Source organism: Capra hircus, chromosome 18 (genome assembly GCF_001704415.2).
Source record: "Capra hircus breed San Clemente chromosome 18, ASM170441v1, whole genome shotgun sequence".
Lineage (NCBI taxonomy): Eukaryota > Metazoa > Chordata > Mammalia > Artiodactyla > Bovidae > Capra > Capra hircus.
In genome coordinates, this window is record NC_030825.1 from 63,817,584 (window position 1) to 63,841,961 (window position 24,378).

At 60.5% G+C, this 24,378-nt stretch overlaps 2 protein-coding genes across 4 annotated transcripts; both read left to right on the forward strand.

Moving 5' to 3' along the window:
- ISOC2 (isochorismatase domain containing 2) lies at nucleotides 492-6,065 on the forward strand. The gene is made up of 6 exons (XM_018063065.1): nucleotides 492-612; nucleotides 3,061-3,198; nucleotides 3,353-3,562; nucleotides 3,825-3,895; nucleotides 4,036-4,153; nucleotides 5,664-6,065. Exons 2-6 carry the CDS (start codon nucleotides 3,064-3,066, stop codon nucleotides 5,742-5,744), a joined length of 615 nt encoding a protein of 204 aa, XP_017918554.1. The 5' UTR covers nucleotides 492-612; nucleotides 3,061-3,063; the 3' UTR covers nucleotides 5,745-6,065.
- SHISA7 (shisa family member 7) lies at nucleotides 6,145-24,151 on the forward strand. Of its 3 annotated transcripts, none has more exons than XM_018063066.1 (6): nucleotides 6,145-6,425; nucleotides 13,130-13,860; nucleotides 15,459-15,613; nucleotides 17,023-17,088; nucleotides 17,471-17,659; nucleotides 19,327-24,151. In XM_018063066.1, the coding sequence occupies exons 2-6, from the start codon at nucleotides 13,181-13,183 to the stop codon at nucleotides 19,968-19,970; spliced, it is 1,734 nt and encodes a 577-aa protein (XP_017918555.1). In that variant the 5' UTR covers nucleotides 6,145-6,425; nucleotides 13,130-13,180; the 3' UTR covers nucleotides 19,971-24,151. The 3 variants fall into 3 exon arrangements, with proteins under 3 accessions (XP_017918555.1, XP_017918556.1, XP_017918557.1); XM_018063067.1 differs by having other exon boundaries at nucleotides 17,510-17,659; XM_018063068.1 differs by lacking the exon at nucleotides 17,023-17,088.

The window sequence follows — 24,378 nt, forward strand, 5'->3', positions numbered from 1 at the left end:
TCATCTTTCAGGATTTGAAACAGCTCAACTGGAATGCTATCACCTCCACTAGCTTTGTTCGTACTGATGCTTTCAAAGGCCCACTTGACTTCACATTCCAAGATTTAATCCGTGGGTCTAAATTTCTGTCTCTAGCTAGAAGGGCCAGATTCGGACCCAAGGTCTGCCCCTGCGCCGCGCACCTCGCGCCCTTCGCCGCTGTCGTTCGAACTTGACAGTCGGTCTGATCGCGACCCACCAACCTCTAGGGCTGCAGTCCCGAGTTCTCTGTACCCGGCTCACCGCTCCGCCTTTAGACACGCCACGCACGCCTTTCGCGACTCTCCATTGGCCCGACCCTCTGCCTTTCTCCAAGGCGGGCCAATCAAGCTCTCAAGACGGACAGCCTGGCCCACGGCCCCCCTCCCCGAGGCGGGTGGGAAGAAGCGGCGTTCGCGGATTGGCTGCCAACAGAGCGGAGCAGAGCTAGGCGAGTGCCTATTGGGCGGATCGGCTTGGGAGGCGGGACGTGGAGGGCGCGGGGTGGGGCTCCGTGTCCAGAAGGTGAGAAACGTTGACCCGGCCTGCGGACCTTACCCGAGGAGTCGAGCTGCGCGAGTCCGGCGGCAGCGGGTGAGTGACTGCAGGCCTCACCTGCGGAGGGCAGGCCCGGCTTCCTCCGGAGCCTTCCGAGTAGGGCCCCGCCGGCGCTGTGGGGGCACCGACCTCCCCGCCTGCCGCTGGGGGGACCAAGGCTCCGCGGGGCCATCCGGAGCCGAGGGGACGCGGCCGGGGCAGGACTCCTGCCCGCGCCCGACACTAGTGGCTGGCCAGGGCCGATTCCACCCTCCGCGCCGAGTGCCCGCATCACCCTTGCGCGGCGGCTGTTTCCCCAAGAAGGAAACCGGCTCAGACGGAGCGTGAAACTTGAGGGTCACACAGCCAGCGAGGCTGAGTGCGGACGCACTCCTCCCGGGCCACCTGGGGGATCTCAACAGACCGATTCGCTCCGCAGGTGGCCCCTCCCGCCCGGCCTCGGGCTTCCTCTGCCCTGAGCTGCGTTCTGGATCCTCAACCCTCCCCTAGAGCACCCCCAAACTCTGTCTCCAGCCAGGCCCCGCCCCCACGTGTTTCATCTCCTCTGCCTCAGTCTGGTGGGCTCTTCAAGGGAATTAGCCCACCCTCTTGACGACTGGAAACCAGGCCCGCCTGCCCCCTCCTCTCCGTCCCCGCTGCCTGGACTGGACCCTGCCCTCCCGGCCTCCACCTCCAGTCCGGCCCCACAGGCGGCCAGCGAGGCCTCCCCGTTTTCTATTTTCAAAACTTTCTTGTGGAAGTTTATTACACGTGTAGGGAAAAGTACAAATCACAGATACACAGCTCACGTATCTTCACAAAGAGTATGTGAACAGCATACAAACGCAGAAACCAAACACCCCCGACGCGAAGTCCCAGCCCCTCCTTCATCACTGCTGCCCAAGGACAATCATTATCATGACTTTAATGCCACCGATGGGTTTGGCTGGGTTCTTGCCTTATGTAAACGTTTTACTGTGTTGTATTCACTGTATTATATTTACCTGACTGGAGAACCTGTTTACACACTGTCAAAAATTCAAGAGCAACAGAGTCATACACACAGTGGTCAAACATCCTTCACACTGTGCCCCTCAGAGACCTGTCCGTGCAGAAAAAGCCTGTTCTTACGTGCTCGCCAGAGAGCAAATACGGATTGCAGCAGTTTGTAGGCTTTTTTTTTTTCCTTCTTGCATTTTGGCACAAATGGGAGCACTGTTTACACACTGTGTTTGTCGCGTCTGTCCCCCCTGTCACTCCCCTCCTTAACATCTCTCAGACACTTCTCCACATTGTTACTTAGATCTTCCTTGTGGTTACCAGTGCCCTAACCGTGCATGTTTAGATTTATCTCTGTTCTTTTGCTCAGGGAGGGGTCTATAGTGAATAACCTTGTCCCATAATGAATAATGGGTCATTTCATAGGCATGTCTGCAGGCATGCACGTAGGCTAAACACTTAGCATGAGTTCCCTGGGTCACAGGGTTTGTGAATCTGTAATTTTGAGAACTGTGGGCACATGGTTCTCCCTAGGGGGTGCTTGCTGCAGTTTACACTCCTACCATCCCAAAGGGGAGCTCCTGCAGGCGCCCCTCACAGACGGACATTCCAGCACCCCACCTGCTCCTGACCCTGTCCTTCCGTCTCTTGGAGAGTTACCACCCAGAACCAGAGTGAGGAGAGCGCTCCAGGTGGAGGCAGCTGCCTGGGCAAAGGCCCTGAAGGGGGATGTGGCAGTCCAGCGCCTTGTGGGGGGACGGTACCTCTTAGTGTTGAAGGCAGAGAAAAGCCATGAGGCCTGGGGGAGAGCTAAGATGGGGTAACAGGGTCACCTGTGTGTTTTCAAAAAGATTGCTTTCTCTCTCTCCACTTTCTCTGGGAGAACTCTGCCAAGACAGAGTAGCTTCCCCAGAAAGCCTCACCCTGGCCACAGCTGTAATTAATTACACAATGAAGTAAGGCAGTGTGGTTTCATTTTTGAGGGAATTTCCCTTCCATTTGTATTTCGAGACAAAATTCCCACAGCATAAGATTCACCATTTTAGCCATCCACTAGGTTTTAAACTTTAGATGTTCCATGTAGGAAACATTTCCAGTGGGAGATGTGCTCAGTTTAAAGAGTAACCAAAAACACCTGTGGGACTCCCGACACTGAAACTTGCCTTGAGCAAGGGTCAGCTGGCTTGCCCTCCGCTGGGTGCACTGGGTCCGCAGGGCCTTTGCTTCCTAAATAAATTAACAAATAAGTGAGTGACATGCAGAGATGGGGGGAGCTGCAGATGCAAGCCAGGACTCCCCATCTGTGCATCAGTTCCAGGATCCAGACCTGGGGGATCACAGGCCCGGGGGGGGGGGGGGTAATGCAGCTTTGCCTCGGGCTGGCCGTGCCTTCAGAGCCTCAGTCTCCCCCGGGGCTGCGGGAGGGTCACAGGGGGAGTCTAGGGGGTGAGTGTGTGGACCCCGGACATGCAGAGAAGCCCCCTCTGAGCCTAACTGCACTCCCAGGACATGGCAGCTGCGAGGCCCGCGTTGGGCCGCGTCCTCCCCGGATCTTCCATGCTCTTCCTGTGCGACATGCAGGAGAAGTTCCGCCACGTCGTGTACTTCCGCCAGATCGTCTCCGTGGCTGCGCGCATGCTCAAGGTACAGCCCTGCTCCCTCAGGCCCGGGTCCAGACCCCACGCCTCCTCCCTCAGACCCGGGGGTCCAGCGCCCCAGCCCCTCGTCCCTCAGACCAGGAGTCCAGGCCGCAGCCCCTCTTTGGGCTCAGACCTGTGCTCCTGTGCCCCCACACCAGGTGGCCCGGCTGCTGAATGTCCCGACAGTGCTGACTGAGCAGTACCCCCAGGGCCTGGGCCCCACGGTGCCTGAGCTGGGCGCCCAGGGCCTGCAGCCGCACTCCAAGACCTGCTTCAGCATGGTGCCCGTGGTGCAGCAGGAGCTGGATGCGCGGCCCCAGCTGCGCTCCGTGCTCCTCTGTGGCTTGGAGACACAAGCCTGCATCTTGGTGAGACCCCCACTGACCCTTGGGACCTCCTCTCCACCTGAGACCTCCCCAACCTGAAAACCCAGAACCCTGGACGCTCTCCTTCCTGACCTGTGGCTCCCCTCCTGACCTGGGATCTTCACCTCCACTCAGGACCCCTGGTCTTTCGTCCTGCTGAGGATCCCGCTATAATCCCCACCCCTCCTGCCCTGATCTGCCCTCAGCTCCACCCTGGCCCCCGTCATTCCTGGCTGGGGTGGTCCTGACCTCTCTCCACCCCCAGCAAACGGCCCTGGACCTCCTGGATCGCGGGCTGCAGGTCCACGTGGTGGTGGACGCCTGTACCTCCCGGAGGTGAGCTCTTCTCAGGGGTGAGGTGCGTGTGGGTTGGGTTTGGGGCACCCAGGGAGAACCCGGGGGCGGATCCTTGCTGAGTTCACCAGCTGTCTGGGCCTGCAGTGCGGACCGAGACACCCTCTCCCTCACCCCCTCAGCCAGGTGGACCGGCTGGTGGCGTTGTCGCGGATGCGCCAGAGCGGCGCCTTCCTCTCCACCAGCGAGGGGCTCATTTTGCAGCTCATGGGCGATGCTGCCCACCCTCAGTTCAAGGAGGTACTAGATCCCCCTACACCCGACCTCCCCCTTCTCCCACTCAAACAGCAAATGCCTTTCTAGCGCCCACGGTACAGTGGCAGAATACATCCCGGAACATAGCAAGCTGCCGCCCCCAGGGGACACTGCAGGTCAACACTGCCATACATCCTGAAGCAGAGAAGCCGGCTGGCCCTGAGGGCTGTAGAGACAGAGAAAGCAGGGGAGGGCTGGGTGTGCCAGGACGGGTTGCTGAGGGCAGTCCACAGGCTTCCTAGAAGAAGGGGACTTTAGAGCGAGGTGGAGATGGAAGGGAGCCACGGGGACCCTGTCGACGGCTCCCCCCGGCCCTTCGCCAGCACCCCTCCTCCTCCTCCAGTCTGGATTCAGGTCCAGCCTCCACAGCTACCACGCAAGTGGCCTTCCCAGTACCCAGGTCTGACTGGGTTGCCACGGCTTCGCACCTTGGCCCTTAGGGTAACGGAATATGCTAATATCCCAGTCCTCTGAGGTCTGCCCCTTCTCCTGTAGATCAGGTCTGTTGAGCATTTACTGAGCACCTACTGTGTGCCAGCCAGTGTGGCAGGTCCAGGGGCAATCGCAGAAAAAGACAATCTGTATTCAGTTTCACATGGCAGCCAGGAGCTGGGGAGGCAATCTGTGGGGTGTGTGAGATGAGATGGGGGCCGGCAGCACAGAGGCCCCGGGGGTGGCCTTAAAGTGAAGACCTGGAGTGGGGGCGGTGAGCAACCAGTCATCCGAAACGCATTCTTGGCAGAGTGGACAGCTAGGGCAGAAGCCTGAACGTGGGACTAAGCTTGACTTATTCAAGGAACCACAGCAGGGCTCGGTGAGCTCAGGGTGGAGGAGGAGGGTGGTAGGGGGGCAAGGAGGAGCCAGAGCAGAGTCTTCCCAAAGGTTCTGGTGCGGTTGCACCCGGGAGCTGGACACTGTCAGATCTGTGTGTGGTGCTGGGTGGCTAATGGACATGGGGTAGGAAGGAGGGAAACGAGGGTGGAGGCAGCATGGTTACAGGCCTGGCTCACTTTTATTTTGTAATTTCTGTAGGTTAGCATGAGAGGACTTGCTGGTGGGTGCAGTGCATGAAAAGGCAGCCCAGAGAGGCTCCAGGATGAGCACGGCGGCTCAGGCTGTGCACTGATGGGGGAGGGGGCGGAAGGTCAAATGACCACCAGCATCGAAGAGGCAGTTGCATAAGTGCCTCCAGAGTTGAGGCGCAAGGCGTGGGCTGGACCTGAGAGTTGAGAGGGGAGATTACTTAAGAAGCAGCTGTACACAGGAAGCCCCAGGACAGTCAGTCACCTTCAGTGGTTGAAGCCGGCCAGGTGGGCCCAGGCGACAATCAGGCGCGACCCCTGGTAGCTGTGGTGAAAGGGAGACCACCAGCAGAAGTCTTGAGGGGAGGGGCGGTGAGTTTGGCCAGTTACTGCCCGGGGGTTGGGGGGGCGGTTGGCGAGGGAGGTGAAAATGGATCTGTCGTGGAAACGGGAACCCCTGACTCCCGCTACAGATCCAGAAGCTCATCAAGGAGCCCAGCCCCGACAGCGGGCTGCTGGGCCTTTTCCAAGACCAGAACCCCCTCTTCCGCTGACCTCGCCGCCCTGCGCTGAGCGGAGACACCCTCTTCTGTCCTCGGGACTTTGGCAGGCGCACCTTCTCCCCCCGTCGCCGGGTCCCGAGAGTGGTGCAGTCCACAGGGAGAACCGCCCCCTCGGGAGGGCGATGGGTGCCGCCTTCCCATTGGGCCGCAGCTCCCGGAAATGCAAATGAAGCTCCCAGAGCTGGGCGAGGGTTGGTCGAGCCGGGCTGGAGGCGGGGCTCGGCCCCGGGCCACTCCAAGGGGCGGCGAGGGGGAGGGCGTCACAGTCTGTGTGGGACCCGCTCGCGGAGAATAAACACTGATGTGACTGTGGGCCGAACCATTCTTGGGCTAGGGGGTGTCCCGGGGGCGACCGGGGCCCGCGGGCGGCGGGGGAAGAGGGGTCCCCGGCAGGTGGGGAGGGGGTGGTGCCTCCGCTCAACTCCGAGCCGGCGGCGCAAGGCAAAGGCGAGGGCGGCCACTCACATCTGCACCGCAGCCGGCGCGCATCTGCCCGCAAAGGGACTGCCGGCCCGGGTCCCCGACACGCTGCCGGCCGCCCCTCAGGCAGCGCGCGCGCACACGCCCAGCCGGGTTGGCTCGCAGACACGCGCTCGCTCTGCCTCCCCCGGCCGGCCCCCCACGTCGCCGCCACCCCCCGACTCCCCCAGGGTCCCGCATCCGGAAAGTGAGGTGAGCGCGGCCGCACCCCGGTGCGGAGGGGGAAACTGAGGCAGGAGGGACTTGGGTACGCGGAGGAAGGAAGAGAGACAGGCATGCGGTTGAATGGATGGACGGATGGATGGGAAGGACAGATAGATTCATCTGAGTGGTCCCTACTCCCCTAAGACACAGGAGCCCGGGGATCCGCATGCGGGCTTCCAGAATTCTACAGCCCTCTTGGAAATCTGGAAGTCGGGACTCAACGAGCCCCCCAGTCAGGGCCGCTCAGCCCTTTTAGATTCTCAGGCTCCCCCACCCCCATCTCGCAATCTTTGGGGGCCCAAGAAGGCAATCCGAGTCCCCCAGGGACCCAAGCGTCAGAGCTGTCAGCCAGACCGCCCCCACTGGGGAATCAGAGCACCCCCCTCCCAACGTCCCTGGATCCCAGACCTCGCTCAGAAGGCCCGGTCACCGGACCCCGCGTCAGAGCGCCCAGGGCCCTCTCTCCACAGGGACCTAGGAGTCCCTGCTTCCCCCTCCTCCAGGAACCCCTGGGACCGGGCGCTAGCGCCCCCGGCCCCCGCCTTCCGGATCCGAGTGTCCCCCCTCCTCACCCCCCAGCCTGAAGCCTCGCGTCTCGGAGGCCGCGCTCGCGTCGCCATGGCAACAGGAGTCTATTTTCCGCTGGGAACACACAGCTCCCGTTGCAGCGCCCCCCCACCCCGCCCCTCTAACCTGAGCCTGAGTGAGAGCGAGGGGCCCAGGAAGGGAGATGGGTGGTCCGGGGTCGAAAGGGGCACAGAGACACTCACAGGGTCAGAGATCTGTAGACAGCAAACCTGGGAAAGACACACACACAGATGGAGACACGCAGTCAGAGGTAGCGAGAGACGGGGATGTGCAGAGAAGAGACTGACGGGGCAGAGGGGAGGAGGAAATGCTGGCACGCGGAGGAGACGTGGGGGCAGAGACGGCAGGATGCAGAGATGCGCTGAGACACGTGGAGAGAGACGGGCTAAGAGAGCCCGTGACCCCGGGCACCTCCCTGCAGAGATGAGACTGGCCGGCGGGCCGAGGGAGGGGCAGTGGGCAAGAGATCCCGGGAGGAGGTCAGGACAGGGAGACGCAGAGACTCCCAGTGAGAGAGAGCGGACGGGAAGGCCTAGGCACCCGGAGGGCTGTGGGGAGTGCTTGGGGACCCGCCGAGTCTCTCCCTCAAACCCCGCCCCCGGGCGGCGAGCTGGAGGCGGGGCCGGGTGCCTCCACCCCACCGCCCCCGCCGGGAGCTGGGATCCCCGCCCCCTACCTGGACCCCTGCGGCCTAGTCCGCCTCCTCTTGAACCCGGATCGCCCCTCCTATTGCCTTCTCGCCACATCCCTACCCCAAACCCACCCTCAACTCCAGACATTCCCAGGAGGCCCGCCTGCCCTTCGCCTTCGGACCCCCGCACCCTCAGCGTCCACCTGCCCACCACTCTCCAGCTCCCTGCAGCCCGAGATCAGGCTTCTGACTTTCTCTGGGTCTCCGCCCCCTGCGGGTCTCTGTCCTCGGGCTGTCTCTTTCCTTCTCTCTCGCTCTCCTTTGATCCCCAGTTCTCCGAGTCTTTTCTCCCCGTCACTGCTCGCCCTCCCAGGTCTCTGCCCTCTTCTCTTTGAATATTCTTTGAATATCTTCAGTTTCTTTGAAAGGAGGAGAATATCCCTTCTCTTCACCTCTGTTCTTCTCTCCCTGGGTCTCTGACCCTCTCCCTGTCTCTCTCTCTGGGTCTCTGTCTCCCTCTCTGGGTCTCTGTCCCTCTCTCTGGGTCTCTGTCCCTCTCCCGGAGGCTGTTTCCCTAAGTTTCTATGTTTCTCTCTGGGTCTCCATCTCTCTCTCTCTCTCTGGGTCTCTGTCCCTCTCCGTCTCTCTCTCTGGATCTCAGTCTCTCTCTCTGGGTCTCTGTCCCTCTCCCGGAGGCTCTGTTTCCCTGAGTTTCTATGTTTCTCTCTCTCTGGGTCTCTGTCTCTCTCTCTGGGTCTCCGTCTCTCTCTCTTTGGGTCTTGGTCTCTCTCCCTGGGTTTCTGTCTCTCTCTCTGGGTCTCCGTCTCTCTCTCTCTGGGTCTCCCTCTCCCTGGGTCTCTGTCCCTCTCCCTGAGGCTCTGTTTCCCTGAGTTTCTATATTTCTCTCTCTCTGGGTCTCTGTCTCTCTCTCTGGATGTCTCTCTCTCTCCGGGTCTCGGTCTCTCTCTCTGGGTCTCCATCTCTCTCTCTGGATGTCTCTCTCTCTGGGTCCCCGTCTCTCTCTCTGGGTCCCCGTCTCCCTCTCCCTGGGTCTCTGTCCCTCTCTCTGGATGTCTCTCTCTCTCCGGGTCTCGGTCTCTCTCTCTGGGTCTCCATCTCTCTCTCTGGATGTCTCTCTCTCTCTGGGTCCCCGTCTCTCTCTCTGGGTCTCCGTCTCTCTCTCTCTGGGTCACTGTCTCCCTCTCCCTGGGTCTCTGTCCCTCTCCCTGAGACTCCGTTTCTCTCCCTGAGTCTCTATGTCTCCCTCTCTCTGGGTCCTTACCCCTCCCTCTCTCTAACCCTCTGCCCTCACCCCAAGACCCTCTCCCCGTCCGCCAGCATCCTGTTCTCACTCTCTGCTCCCAGGCATCTCACAAGGCAGTCCTTGCCCCCCCAGCCTAGCTGACAGGGTCAGGAGAGGGGTAGGGGTGAGGTGTGGGGCGCAGTGCTGGCAGGGCAGCAGGGGGGAGATGGGGTTCTCCAGGAGCACAGGGACCCTGTCTCACACTGGCTCCCCGAGCTCTGTGCCCACATCTGTTTTCTCTCAGGTCCTGGACTAGGATCCTGGGTTCTGGCCCTGAGCTGCTGGCTGTGCCCGGGGAGGGGAGGGAGAAGACGGCTTGGGGGAGGAGGAGGATTGTGCCTTCCTGCGCTCGCGCGCGCACGTGTGCGTGTGTGTGTGTGTGTGTGTGTGTGTGTGTGTGTCTCGGGGAGGGGGTGCTGTCTGGGCGTGTCTGACGGAGGGTCACATGCTTGCTTCCAGATGCTCCGCCACGGAGTTTGCACTGGCCTGTGTACCCACAAGGCTGCCCGTCTGGCTGGGATACAAGCGTCCACGGTCTACGGGCGGTGGGCAGCATGTCCAGGTGCAGCTGGCTGGGGTGGGCCTCTGGCTGCGCTCTGGAGCTGTGTGTGGTCCCAGGGTGTCGTGGTGTCTGAGACTGTCTGACTGTTGGGTGCTGTGGGCGGGAATGCCCAGAGACGCAGGGCTGTGTGTCCACAGGGAACTGTCCTGCACGTGTGTTGGGAGAAGGCTCGGGCGTGCTGCCAGGACGACCCTGGGTGTCCTTGCGTGCTGTGTCCTGTGTCGCTGCGTACACAAGCTCTATTGTGCATCCGTGCAGAGTTCTGTGAGGCCGAGGAAGGCCGGTCCTCTGTATCCGCGCATCTGGCCCAGTGTCTGCAGGGATAGGTGCTGCAGGGCAAGAGGTGGGACGCAGGGGTGGAAGGCTCTGGGCCCCCACTGACAGAGGGGCCACATGTGTGTGTCTGTGTGTGTGTGTGTTGCTGGACCTGAGGGGGTGTATGCCCCGCTCCTCCTGCCCCAATCCCCGGAGCTGTAAATGACCAGGAGCTGGAATTTCCCTGGGAATGCGCCTGTGTGTGGAGTTGGAGGGGACCAGGGCGCTCTGTGCGCAGAGGGAGAAGTTCCGTGATGCAGCCCCGCCAGAGGCTTGGCACAGCACAGGGACTGAGCCTGCACACTGCTAGCCCATGCCGGCAGATGGGACCAAGGCACCCCTTGGCCCTGTGCAGCTCCCCAGCATCTGGGACTTAGCAGGCAGCTAGCACCCTCACATGTGTTTGGAAGGAGTGCCCCTTCCCACAGATGGATGCCGCCCCGCCAGCGTGCCTTGGGAAGGAGAGCCAGTCTCTCTGCCAGACCCTCTTGTGCAGCGCACAACCTGCCCAACCATACGTGGCAGCCCTTGTATGAATGAAGAAGTCCACGTCGCCACGGGCACGTGTCACTCTCAGAAGGGGTATCTCTGTGAGCATGAGGGCCTGCATTTCTCTGTGTGGGACAGAAGGGGTATCTCTGTGAGCATGAGGGCCTGCATTTCTCTGTGTGGGACAGGGGCATCCATGTTCTATGGGCGGTGGTGCCCTGAGTTCAAAGTCTAGCTGTGACACCATTTGAGGTATGTTGGTTGTTTTTCTGTTTCTTAACTGTAGTAAAATACATGTAACACAAAATTTAACCATCTCAAGTGTACAAGTCAATCGTATTTAATGATGTTGTGTGACTACCATCACTGTCTAGTTCCAGAACATTTTCATTACCCCCAAAGAAGGCCCTGCCCCCACTGAGCAGTCAGCTCCTCTTGCCACCTGCGCTCAGCCCCAGGCAACCACTTATCAGCTTCCGTCTGCATGGATGTGACTGTTGTGGACATTTCATATCAACAGAATCATGGATATGTGACTTTTTGTGTCTGGCTTTTCTCTCTTAATGCCCTCGAGGTTCTTCAAGATGTAGTATCTATCGGTGCTCCGTCCCTTTTCGTGGCTGAGTATTATTCCACTGAATGGCTAGGCCGCATTTTGTTTACCCATTCATCAACTGATGGGCACTTGGGTGGTCTTCCATCTGGGGCTGTTGTAAACCATGCTGCTAAGGACATTTATGTTTTCGACTCTTTGGAACTGATACCTAGGAGGAGAACTCCTGGGTCATATGGTAACTCTAATTTTTTTTGGCCACATCCTGCTGCATGCAGGATCTTAGTTCCCAACCAGGGACAGAACCTGTGACTCCTGCAGTGGGAGCAGAGTCTCAACCATTGGCCCATCAGTGAAGTCCCTACATGTTTAACTCTTGAGGAGCTGCTGAAGTGCTTTCCAGAGTGTGGGCCAAGGCACTTCTTAGATGACTGTGACACACCAAGTGGGGGCGTCCAGAAGGCAGTGAGCGGGGAGTGCAGGACAGGGGCCAGAGCAGAGCTGAGAGGGAAGGTTGGGGCCCCATGGAAACGCGGGTGGCGCCGCAGCCTCCCACAGCCCTCTCAGCATCCCAGCCCCCAGCAGCCTTTGATAATGCTGTGGTCCCAAGATACACGTGTGCTCAGTGGGGAGGAAGAAGGGGTAAAAATAACAGCGGACAGACGTCTATTGAACGCGTCCCCCCACCCACCCTCACTCCCACCTCCTCCCGCTGCTGTATTTCTTCACGGCCTCCTTCATAATCTCTTAGCGTTTCTCCACGATAGTTTTCAGCGTGCAGCCCACTGATGCGTGTCTGTGTGCTGGCTTTGTCTGCGTGCCAGAATGCCAGCCCCGTAAAGACAGAGGCGGGACCCTGCGGTTCACCCACCACTGCACCCCCAGCCTCAGTAAACACTGCCGCAGGGGCCGCCTGCCAGCCTGCTGCTGCAGACACAGCGAGGCCAGCCTGTCCGTCTGGCCCCTCTCACCCTGTGTCCCCTCTGGGGAGTGTAGAGCCTGCACTGGCCAGGCGCTACCCGAGCCCTCTGAGTGCGCGCTCAGTTGCATCTCTCTGCAACCCCATGGACTGCAGCCCGCCAGGCTCCCCTGTCGAGGTAGTTCTCCAGGCAAGAATACTGGGGTGGGTTTGTCCTTCCAACCACCCAGTGATAGCCACCCTTACCCCCAGTTTCGATGGGGAAACTGAGGCACGTGAGGACTTAGGTGTGTCCAGTGCCAGGCACCTGGCACACGGTGGGGCTGGGAGATGAACCACTGCTACTCTGACTTGCCAGCCGTGCAAGGAGACACTTCAGAGCTGAAATTGTAAGATTGTGTGTGTGTGTGTGTGTGTGTGTGTGTGAGGTGTAAGGGTGGGGGGTGGGGCAGAGAGAGAAGGGAGACAGAGGCTCAAGACCCCTTGACTATCAGACCTAAATAAAGGGGAAAAAATAAGCCTTGGGAGAACTGAGGACCACAGGGATGTAAGCCAGCAGTTCTAACTGAGGGTAAATGTGCCCCCAGGGGGACACTGGGCAATGCCTGGAGGCACCCTATGTTGCCCCCATGCGGTGGGGGGTGTGAACCCTCCTGCACCCAGCAGCTGCTGCTACCCCACGTGCAGGGACAGCCGCTACAAAGTGCACTGCGCCCCCGGGCAGTAGTGTAGGGCGGTCCCTCCCCGCCGCCTCCTGGTCTAAACTCAGATTCTCAACTCGGATCTCTCTCTCCTCCCGTCTCCCCTCCTCTCTCTCCTCCCCGTCTTCCCTCCTCTCCCTCCTCCCCGTCTCCCCACCCCACCGTGCCCCCTTCATTGCCGCCCTTGGTCCCGCTGACGCTGACCCTGCCCGCCTCCGCCCTGGCTCGCTGGCTCCCCTCGGCCTCGGCCTCGGCCTCCGCCCTCTCCCTCACCTGCCTCCTTGGTTTCTTCTCCCTCCATTCCATCTCTCCTCTGGCTTTTCTCCGTCCCTCTTATTTCTTCACACTCCTGTCCACTTTCCCTCTCTTGCCTCCCCACTCATCTCTCTCTGACCCTTTCTCTGCCCGTGATCGTTGCTGTTCCCCTTCCGTGGCATCGGGACATTCTTCTGTGGCTCGCGCATCACCGACCACTGCCCCCTGGGCCTGGCCAACCCCGGGCCCATGCACGGACCCCCCTTTTCCGGGCTCCTGCTCGCCCCCTCCCCGTGCTTCTGCCTTCCTCATCCTTTCCCGCTACCATCTCCACATTTCTGCACCTCTGGCGCCTTTCTTCCGTGCACCGTTCCAGCCTCGGTTCTCCCCCCAGCCTGGCTGCCCCGGCCGAGCTCCTGCGCGCCCCATGCCGGCCCTCCTGTTCCTCGGGACCCTCCTGTTCCTGGCCTCGACTACCGGCCAGGCTGGGGCGCGTCCGTCCAACGCCACGAGCGCCGAGCCCCCGGGTCCGCTGCCCGCCCTGCTGGCGCACCTGCGGCGCCTGACCGGGGCGCTGACGGGCGGCGGGGGTGCAGCGGGCGCGGGGGCCAACGGCACCAGAGCCAGCACCCCGAGCTCGGCGGGCGCGGCTGCACGCGCGCCCCCTCCGGCCGAGCTGTGCCACGGCTACTACGACGTCATGGGCCAGTACGACGCCACCTTCAACTGCAGCACCGGCTCCTACCGCTTCTGCTGCGGCACCTGCCACTACCGCTTCTGCTGCGAACACCGCCACATGCGCCTGGCGCAGGCCTCCTGCTCCAACTACGACACGCCGCGCTGGGCCACCACGCCGCCGCCGCTGGCCGGGGGCGCCGGGGGCGCCGGGGGTGCGGGCGGGGGGCCTGGGCCCGGCCAGGCCGGCTGGCTGGAAGGGGGCCGGGCGGGCGGGGCTGGGGGGCGTGGGGGCGAGGGCCCAGGGGGCAGCACGGCCTACGTGGTGTGCGGGGTCATCAGCTTCGCCCTGGCCGTGGGCGTCGGCGCCAAAGTGGCCTTCAGCAAGGCGTCCCGTGCGCCCAGGGCGCCCAGGGAGATCAACGTGCCCAGGTGTGTGTACTCTAGGGCCGGGGGGCGGGGGGTGCTGGGGGCTGGACTTGGGCGGCGGGGGCGGGGCCAGATGGAGTGAGGCGGGTGGGCCCGCATGGCCAGAGGCTGAGGCCGCCGAAGCCTTGAGGAGACGGGCGGGGTCTGAGAATACAGGTGACTGGAGTGACAGGCTAGGGAGGGACGAGGTTGGCTCACGCCTTCATTCAGCAAATATTTCTTGAGCGCTTTCTGTGAGCCAGGAGCTGGGGCACAGCGGTGGACAAGACAAAATCCCTGCACTGACGAGTGAACCTGGCTTCTAATCCCAGGCCAGCTGCCTGCGGGCTGTGTGACCCGGGGAAAGTTGCTTAACCTCTCTGTGCCTGTTCCCTGTGTCTGTACAGTGGGGCTAATCATTATTCCCCACCCATTCGGACAGCAATGAAGATTAACTGGGTTGATTCATGTCCAGTCCTGGCACATGGTAAGCCTTCAATAAATGCTGGCTACCGTTATCATTAAGATAGTAAGCAAGCAGTGTTAGTTGCTCAGACGTATCCAACTTTGGGACCCCATGGACCATAGCCCACCAGGTTCCTCGGTCCATGGGATTCTCCAGGCAAGAATACCGGAGTGGGTTGCCATTTCCTTCTCCAGGGGGTCTTCCCCACCCAGGAATCGAGTCTGGTCTCCTGCACTGCAGGCAGACTCTCTGCCCTCCGAGCCACCAGGGAAGCCCTGCACTTGGGCAGTATGCTTTCAGATGCTAATGACTGCTGCGAAGAAACGCAGTGTGACGCGATGTGAGTGGGAGGGGAGGTGCTGTTTTACATGAAGGGGTCAGGAAAGACCTCTCTGAGCAGAGACCTGGAGGACAAGAGAGAACCAAGCAGGTATCTATGGAAAGGGCACTCCAGGCAGAGGAGGCCGTAAGCGCAAAGGCCCTGGGGTGGCGTGTTGGAAGGACTGTGAAGAGGCCCACGACACTGGAGCGCAGTGGGTGAGGAGGAGGTGGACAGAAACAGGTGGAGGTGGGTTCACCCTAAGTGCGGTGGGGGGGGGGGGGGCACTGGAGTGTCCTGAGCTCCGTGTGCGGCCACCTGAGCCCTGGGCTGTGCATGCGAACTTAGCCGCAAGGAACAAGGGCAGAAACGGGCAGGGCAGGCGGGTCCATGGCGAGAAGCAGGCTGCTAGCCGCAGAGGTGGCGACAAATGGTTGGGATATATTTTGGAGAGCGAATCCAGGGGATTACTAAGGGCCATGGAGGAAAGACGAAGAGTCTAGGGTGAATCTAAGGTTTTAGCGCCGTGGGGACGGCAGCAAAAGAAACAGGAGTAAGGTCCCAGGTTCGGGGTGGCGCAGAGCCACAGAGAGGACGCTGTGGAAGGGACCACACAAGGGGTAGGATCCAGATGAATTGGGGAAGTGAGTCGGAGGGACCCTGAGGCAGGCGGAGCTCAGACTGACGCTAGCAAGGGGCGTGGCCAAAGGCGAGAAGTCGAGCCGAACTAAGATACCCGCAAACGTGAGAAGGGGAGGGGAAAGAGGCCTGCGCCCTCCCTCTCTCCATCCCTACCCGCAGCCCCCAGGCCACTGACCATCCCTCTGCCCCTTCCAGGGCTCTGGTGGACATTCTGAGACATCAGGCGGGGCCCGGGGCCCGCCCGAACCGGGCACGAAGCAGCTCCCTTACCCCAGGGGTCGGAGGCCCAGACAGCATGCCGCCGAGGACGCCCAAGAACCTCTACAACCCGGTGAAGCCGTCCAATCTCGGTGAGCAGAGGCGGGGCTGAGGAGGCCCTCGGCCCCGCCCCATCATGTGGCCCCGCCCCAGGGTGGCCCCGCCTCCCACCGCCCCGGAATCTGCCTTCCCCGCACAGTCTGGGCTGAGCCCTGTTCCGGACACTGCTCCGGACGCTGCAGCGAGTCCGTCCCCCTCCCTGCCCTTCCGTGGGCACCCTAGGTGGGTACCGCGGGCGCGTCGACGGTTTCTCAAGCCACTGCGCTTGAGAAACTCATGTCAGACCACCCAGCAGCCGGTGACACACAAGGACGCAGGTAGCCACTGAGTTAGAATGTCTGGAGCTAGACGCCTGATTAGAATCCTAGTTCTACCACTGTGGCCTGGGGCGACCGGCTTCAGTTCTCTGGGCCTCAGTTTCCTCATCCATAAAATGAGCATCAGAGGAGGGGTCGCCTCACATCACCGCTCTTCTTACGGGGCGTGGCCAGAGCGTCGGCAGAGAGGTCCAGGCGTCCGGGGAGGCAGAGGAGGCGCCCTCAGAAAGAGATCTCGGGGCAGTGGCCAGGGGACAGAGGGGAGTTTCTTGGGCAGGGGGAGCTCAGCTTGTGAGGCGCCCAGAGCTGAGTCTGGGGAGAGGGTGGGCAGGGACCTCAGGAAGGGCCTCGAGTGCCAGGCCGAGCTGAGTAGCTCTGTGTCCTGAGGGCAATGGGAAGCCAGGGAGGAGTTTAGAGCAGGAGAGGAGCAGAGTCCCGAGTGGGCAGGACTATGTCTCTGGGACCCATATGCAGGGAATGAAATGAGAGGAGGAAGGCTCCGGAGGAGGCTGGGAGGCGGGTCCAGGCAGTAAAGTACGCGGATTGATCTGAGGTCAGGAAGGCAGGAGAAAAGAGAGCTTTGAATACTAGCGACGAAGAAGAGACATTTGACCTGGATCTGGAGGGATGAGCAGGAAGGAGGTCTTCAGGCAAGGAAGGGGTTCAACGCGCGGAAAACAGCGGAACAGCACGTGCAGAGGCCCTGTGGCAGAACTGAGCTGGACCACTGGGCATCAGAGGGAAGCAGGGCTTGAGGGGAGGGGTGAGAGATGAGACTGAGGGCAGGTCGGAAGGCCTCAGAGGCCGCCCCCAGCTCAGACTATGTCCCATCGGTGATGGTGAGACAGGCGGAGGGTTTCGTGCAGCAGAGGGGTGTGTGTGTGTGTGTGTGTGTCTGTGTCTGTGTGTGTGTGTGTGTGTGTGTGTGTGTAGCACCGTGGCAGGGCTGGTCTTGGAGCTGGGTGGAAGGCTGGTGTGACGATCCGGGAGGGAGAAGGAAGTCAGGGCAAAGACTGCAGAGCTGGGGACCAGGAAGGCGCGAGCAGGAAGCCCTGCGCACAGACCAGGACGGGGTGCCCGCTGGCCGCCGGCAACGGCAGTGACGCCCCTCTTGGTCCCCACAGATAACCTGCACCACAACTACCTGCACCTCAGCGTCAGCAGCCCCAAACACCGCGCTGCCACTCTGGGTATGCACCCGGGCGGCAGGGCTCCTTCCCTCCCCACCTGGCACTAAGTCGGAGCCAGGCGCCCCGGTAGGACGGCGGAGGCCGTGGGAGCCTGTCCTCACGGACCAGCCGGATAACCCCGAAGCGGTCCGCGGGAAGCGGCCTGCAGTGCGCCCCTCCTGCCTGGGGTGGGGCACACAGGATGTGCCGGCTGCGCCTCCTGCTCCTTCCCCAGCAAGGAGCCCCCGAGGGGGCGTGGTGGGGGTGAGCAGAGGGGGCTTGGCCTGCTGCAGCTTTGAGGGGCTGGAACCCCAGGCTGCTAAAGTTCTAAGGGGGCGGGGGCGGAACCGCGGGGTCCGAGGGAGCAGGGCCGGACTGACCACGGCCGTGCCCTCTGCCCCAGACTGGCCTGGACTGACCCCGGCCGTGCCCCCTGCCCCAGACTGGCGGGCCGTCCCGCCGCCCAGCCCCTCCTTGCGCTACTCCACGCTGTCCTGCTCGCGGTCCTTCCACAACCTCTCACATCTTCCCCCATCCTACGAGGCTGCCGTGAAGTCGGAGCTCAACCGCTACTCCTCTCTCAAGAGGCTCGGTGAGTCCCGGGAGGGGGGCTGCCTGGGCGGCGGGGCAGGGGCAGGGCCTGGGTTCAGGACCCTGGACAGTGGCTCGAGCGCTTGCTCAAGCTCTCGATTACCCGGTTAGGGTTCTTTTCTTTTTTTTCTCCAAGGGCTTCCAGAAAGACCCAAGGTCATTCTGCATCGCAATTAACCACTTAGGGTGCTTTTCATAAATGCAAATCCATGGTCCTCTCCACAAGATCTATTGCATTCATCAGGACTTGTGTTTGCAATTAATAGAAACACAATTTAAAGAAAAAAAAAAGTAACTATGCTGAAACACAACTTAGAACAGAAAGGTAATTACACTGGCTTGATAAGGCAAATTCTGTGTGCCACAAACTTCAGGTGTGGCTGAACCCAGGTGCTCAACAGCTGGCGCCAAGATTCTCTCTCTCTCAGCTCTGCTGAAGGGTGGGCTGGCTTCGTTTTCAGACAGAATCTCCCCCTGTGATGGCAAAGACTGCCCTGAGAATCTTCAGGGCAGTTCTTACCAGAAGAGTGTCTCCAAGTGATTGCAGCAAAATTCCCAAACCTGAACCCCACTGGCCAAGAAAGGGTCAGGAGCTTGTCCCAGATCCAGTCACCGTGACTCTTGATTGGACATTCCTGGTTGTGGAGGCGTCACACATTTTAAACAGATTCATGGTCAGAAAGGGTTTTTATACTGTGTCTCATGAAACCCACGTACACTGGCAATTTTTAAATTACAGCAAAGTTTTGAAACTTGCCATTGTGGACATTTTCAAAGAGGTTCAAGAGCAGAGAAACGACAAATGAACCCCTAGGTTCCTATCACCCAGCGTTAACATTTTCTTGCTCCCTCCTTCCCCCACCCCATCTTTTGGTGGATTATTTCAAAACAAATCCCAGACACTATGTCACTTCAACCACTGATATTTCAATAACACACACAGCTGAAACAAAAATTGTATGAACGGCACTCACCCTTATTCTCTCGATGGGCTTCCCTGGGGGCTCAGGCGGTAAAGTGTCTGCCTGCAGTGCAGGAGACCCGGGTTCAACCCCTGGGTTGGGAAGATCCCCTGGAGAAGGAAATGGCAACCCACTCCAGTACTCTTGCCTGGAAAATCCCATGGACTGAGGAGCCTGGTGGGCCACAGTCCATGAGGTCGCAAAGAGTCAGACACGACTGAGCGACTTCACTTTCTTTCACTTTTTTCTTATTGTGGGAAACTTTCTAGTAATTTTCTATCCTATTTCATTTTGCAAAATACTGTCTCTACCCACAACATTGACTTTACAATCCATGAATGGGTCAAATCGAAAAATACTTTCTACAGTATGAAAGAGAAGGAAGTTTCCTCAAAAAGCAAGAGCTAGGTTCTACGCCCAAAAGAAAGGATATTCCCAAGCGATTTAAAAAACAATCCCCCTCCTCATCTACCGCAACAGCACCGCAAGCTGGGCCTGGGAACATGCATTCTTCTAGCTTGACTGTTCCCACTGGTTAAAACCGTGCCCCTGCCCAGGCTAATGCCCAGGAAGTTCCAGTGATGTCTGGAGCTCCCTGGGGGCCGGAGCCCAGTGCGAGGAGAGGCAGAGGGATGGCCCAGGGAGGCAGGCAGCTTCTGGGCCGGCTAGGGGCCCAGCTCTATGGTTTCCCCCGCTTCTCCCGCAGCCGAGAAGGACCTGGACGAGGCCTACCTGAAGCGCCGGCACCTGGCGGAGGTGCCCCGCGGGACGCTGCCCCTGCATTCGCTGCGGCGACCCGGCACTGGGGGCGGCTACCGCATGGAAGCCTGGGGCGGCCCCGAGGAGCTGGGCCTGGCCCCCGCGCCCCACCCTCGGCGCGTCATGTCCCAGGAGCACCTGCTGGGCGACGGGGGCCGGTCGCGCTACGAGTTCACGCTGCCGCGCGCGCGCCTCGTGTCCCAGGAGCATCTGCTTCTGTCGTCGCCCGAGGCCCTGCGCCAGAGCCGCGAGCACCTCCTGTCGCCCCCGCGCAGCCCCGCGCTGCCCCCCGAGCCCACTGCGCGCGCCAGCCTGGCCGCCTCCCACTCCAACCTGTTGCTGGGGCCCGGGGGCCCCCCCACACCGCTGCATGGCCTGCCGCCGCCGCCCGGCCTGCACGCGCACCACCACCACGCCCTGCACGGCTCACCGCAGCCAGCCTGGATGTCAGACGCCGGTGGGGGTGGGGGCACACTGGCCCGCAGGCCGCCCTTCCAGCGCCAGGGCACGCTGGAGCAGCTGCAGTTCATCCCCGGCCATCACCTGCCCCAACACCTCCGCACGGCCAGCAAAAACGAGGTGACTGTCTGAGTGTCCAAGGCCGGGCTGGGGGCTGGGGCGCTGTGGCCTGCGGCCCCCATCCCAGCCTGCACCCCCTGCCACACCCGGCTGGCGGGCCTGGAATCCAGACCTGCGGGGGCCAGGAGGGCTACCTCCAAGGACATGGTTTTGGACGAAATACTCACGAGAGAAAAAGTTTCCTTCTGCAATGTCATGGCAGATAAGATCCTCATCCTGACACAGTCTGAAGCAGGGCCTCCTTCCCATGACGTCATCACAGAGGAAGAGGCCTGTATGTGAGGTCATCAGTAGCAAAAAACGTCTGTGTTCATCACAGGGACAAACCCTGCTTCCCATGAGGTCATCGAAGAGGAACAGGCCCACTACAGTCATCGCTGGAGGCCGTGTCTGTGCTCCACAGTGTCATCACGAAGACCTCCCTCCAGTGACGTCGTAAGAGGAGCAATGCCTTGTCCCATGACATCGTCCCGAGAGACAAGGAGCCCTCCTGTGACGTCACTACACAGATAAGTCTCACCCTCTGATGTTGTCTCTGGCACCAAAGGCCTCTGTGGACCTCCTCGTCACCAGGAAAATATTTTCTTCCAAAGAAGATGCCTCTGTCTATGAAGCCATGCCTGCGGACAAAGCCATCTTCCCGGGACGTGCCACAGGGAAAAAAGCCTTGCATCCTCACGAGACACAAGGCCTCCTTTCTAGGACGTCACCACGGGGGCTCTGCTTCCTTCCTGTGACACCATCGCCAGAGGAGCTGGCTTGCCCTGTGATGTCATCCCCGAAGACGGGCAGCCCGCTTGGGACTTCTCCGGGGTGAGGCCCTTCTGCACCACAGCACCAGACTCTGCCTGCGCAGAGATTATGTCCCCGTGAGACACGTCCACTGCGATGGCCCAGCATCCACAAGGTGGGCCGCCCAGAGCCCATGACTAACCTGGGGGCCGCCAAGGAAGGGACCGGTCCTGAGATGCTACCCCGGGTGTCATTGCTGGGGCGGCTGCCCTGTGGGGAAGCTGTGGCCAGAGGTGACAGCCTGCCCCTGGGGCCCCGGAGCTGTGACGTCACCACCGGAGACAATGCCTGCTCTGGAAGGCCATTCCTTGTGATGGTGTCACCAGAGTTTATGCCTTGTCCCACCATGACTTAGGTTGGTTGCTCTCTCCCCTGACCCCAGGGACGAGCCCTGTGCGATTTCCACCAGACCCTCCCCTCAAGCAAGGCTGGCCCAGGGGTCCTCCCCCCGTGCAGGGATGTCACCTCCTGGTGACTCCTGGAAGACAGCACGCACTCCCAGACTGGCTTCTGCTCCCAAGGAGGCCGCTCCACTGCTCCTGGAGTCCTGGGGACTCAGGCAGCCCTGCGTCTCTGCCACAACTACAGACATCGTCAACTCTACAAAGTCCTGGCCTCCTGTTGGGGTGGGGAGTGGGGTGTGCCTGCTATTGACAAGACTTCCACCACTCATGGCCGCATTGCACCTGGGGTCCCGTGGTAACCATGCCTGATGATGACGTCATTTCCCAGGGTTCCCTGTGATCTACGGCCTGTTCATCTTCCAGGATCCACCACAGTGAGGGTCTCGTTCTCATCCAAGATTCGTCATAACTATAGTGTCACCTTCTAAGGTAGCCGAGAGCCAGTGGTGTCACCATCTTCCATGATTCTCCACCAACACGGCGTCATCATCTCCCAGGATTCACCACAGCTGATGATGTCATCATCCCCCAGAATCCACCATGACCAGTGATGTCATCACCTTCCAGAACCCAGTATGGCTGATGGTGACATCTTCTACCAGGATCCACTAGGACTGATGATGCCCCAGTTTCCCACAGACCCCCACAACTGTCATCACCTCCCAGGATCTGATTCAGCCACGATGCCACCAGCCCCCAGCATCCATGAGAGTTGACGGTGTCCCGGGACCCATGACATCCAACATCATCATCTCCCGGGATCCACTTCAACCTTGGTACCATCATCAACTGGGATATACCATGACTGTGACATCATCATCTCCCAGGATCCCGGACACCCAATTATGTCCTTCATCAGGATCCATGTCAACCGTGTATCATCACCTTCCAAGATCCATCCCCTTGGGAGCCAAGTGCTATGACAGCTGTATTTCAATTGTCTTGTGGGGTCACCTACAGTCGATCCCTTTAGAGGAACCAGCACAATATGTATTCTCTCCCCCCTCCCTCAAAAAGAGCGTGGGGTGGGGCTCCCTCTGATGACATCATCCTACCCAGCCCTTCTTGGTGATGTCACCACCTTGCTCCTGACTCAGGCTGATGCCTGCCTCAACCCAACCAGAGACTTGGCCTTGGCCAGTGCCCCCTCACCCCTGGGTGAGGGCACCAGTCCCTCCGGATTACTGCCCTTCACCCAACCATCTGACCGGTGACAGGGTCAACACAGAGACCTCTTACCATCCCCAGAGGGGGGCCTTCCAGTCCTTGGGTGATGTCACAGCCCCAGTCCCGTCCCTGGCACTGGAGCCGCACCCAGTGCCGCACGCCATTGGCTTGGGCCAAACTCTCCCTGGAGACGCCCAGGGCCGGGCCAACAGCTGCCGACCTGCCCGGGGCCTTCAGTGGTGTCTGCTGCTGCCTGGCCCCAGGAGGGCACATCTGGAGCAAAGCGGCCACCGCCCCTGCCAGCCGCGGGGCAGGGTGTGCTCTGCATCTCCCCAGGATGACAGAGAAGCACCACTCCCTCCCCTTGCCCCCTCACCCTCTGGGGAGTCCCCAACACCCAACGCACAGTTTGCCCAAATTCTCTTTGTACATAGCCATGTTGGGGGGCGGCCATTCCCCCACTCTTAAAGGGCTACACGCCCCCTCTCCCAGCCCCGAGGGCCAGGTCGGGGGGCCTCTTCTCCCTCCTCTGGGCCGCCCCCCTTCCTCTCCTCTCCCCACAAATAACGGCACCTCAGCTCATCCCTTATTGTCGGGAGCCTGGGGCAGAAACTTGGCCCTCGACTCCCACCATGGTCCCCTGGAGGAGGAAACGGCAACCCCCTCCAGTACTCTTGCCTGGGAAACCCCATGGACAGAGGAGCTTGGAGGGCAATATTCATGGGGTCTAAAGAGTTGGACACGCCTGAGCAACTGAGCACACACAGCACGGCTCCCACCACATTGAGGACACTGAGGGGCCAGCCCCAGGCTACCAGGGCCCCAGCGCCAGTTTTTCAGCCCCCTGCTTGCAGCTGCTCCGCTGGGCTCCTCCAATCCCTGCAAGGGCCTCAACACGCCCAGGGTCCCTAGGGCAGACTGTGACTTCCCCCAAAAGGAGCCAGCTTGAGCACCTGCCCCGCCAGAGCCCCTCCCCTCCACTCATCACCCCCAGGGAGCACTCAGCCTTCTCCAGCCCCCACATCTGCAGGGTTTGAGGCCTCTCATCTTTTCTATGCCCCCTCCCCTTCCACTCGCTCTTTCCTGGCCTGGAAAGAGCATCTCACCCCCGCCACCCACCACACATCACTCACTCGACACAGGCTGCCCGACCCTGGGGCCTTGACCTCTTATCTCAAATAAGCCATAGTGGGGAGAGGTCTCGAGGTGGGTGAGGAAGTGGGCATGTCCTGCCAGACTCCCTTGATGCTTCCAGAGCTGAGACCTCGCCATCTGTCTCCCCCCTGCCCTGCCGCCTTCTACATCATACAGGCTTGTGTGCGCACGTGTGCGCACACACACACACAACCATTCCAGTGAGGGGGCAGTGGAGGGCAGTATGGAGAGAAGATGATCCATTCTGGACCAGAAGACCTTCTGCAGCTCTGCCTGCTTCCTTACCCCTCCCCACCCTGCTCCTCCACCCAACACCGGACTCGCCCCAGCTCCTTAGTGAGGACAGCCAGCCAAGCTGCACTGGGTATTTTTTTTTAATAAACACGTTTTCCTGCTCCCCAGCCTCAGGTTTACTGTGGAAAGGATGGGCTTCCACCTCCGCGTCTGCAGGTCACTGGGGAGTCCTCGCTGTGGCCGAGGCAGGGTGAGCATCTGCGTGTCTTTGCAGATGGGTGGTGAGGAGTCAGGCTGCCCTGCCAGATGCTTTTAAATCCTTCATTTCTTCCTACATGTCTTGACTCTAAGCATTTAAGCATTTGTTTGCAGATTCTATTTGTTTGCACCTCCTTACATCAATTTTTTTGACTGAATATCATTAAAGTGTGTGTGTTGGGGGAGCTGTGTTAGTTTCCTTAGGCTGTGGTAACAGTAGTACCACACTCGGGGCAGCTTAAACAGAAGTGCATTCTCACCTGGAGCTGCTGGAGGCCACAGGTCTGAGGGGGAGGTGCCGGCAGGGCCCCCTCCTCCTGAGGCTGGGTGGGAGGATCTCTCCGTGCCCTCCCCACCCCCCCAGCTTCTGGGGGCTTGCGGGCAGTGCTGGCACTCAACACATCATCTTC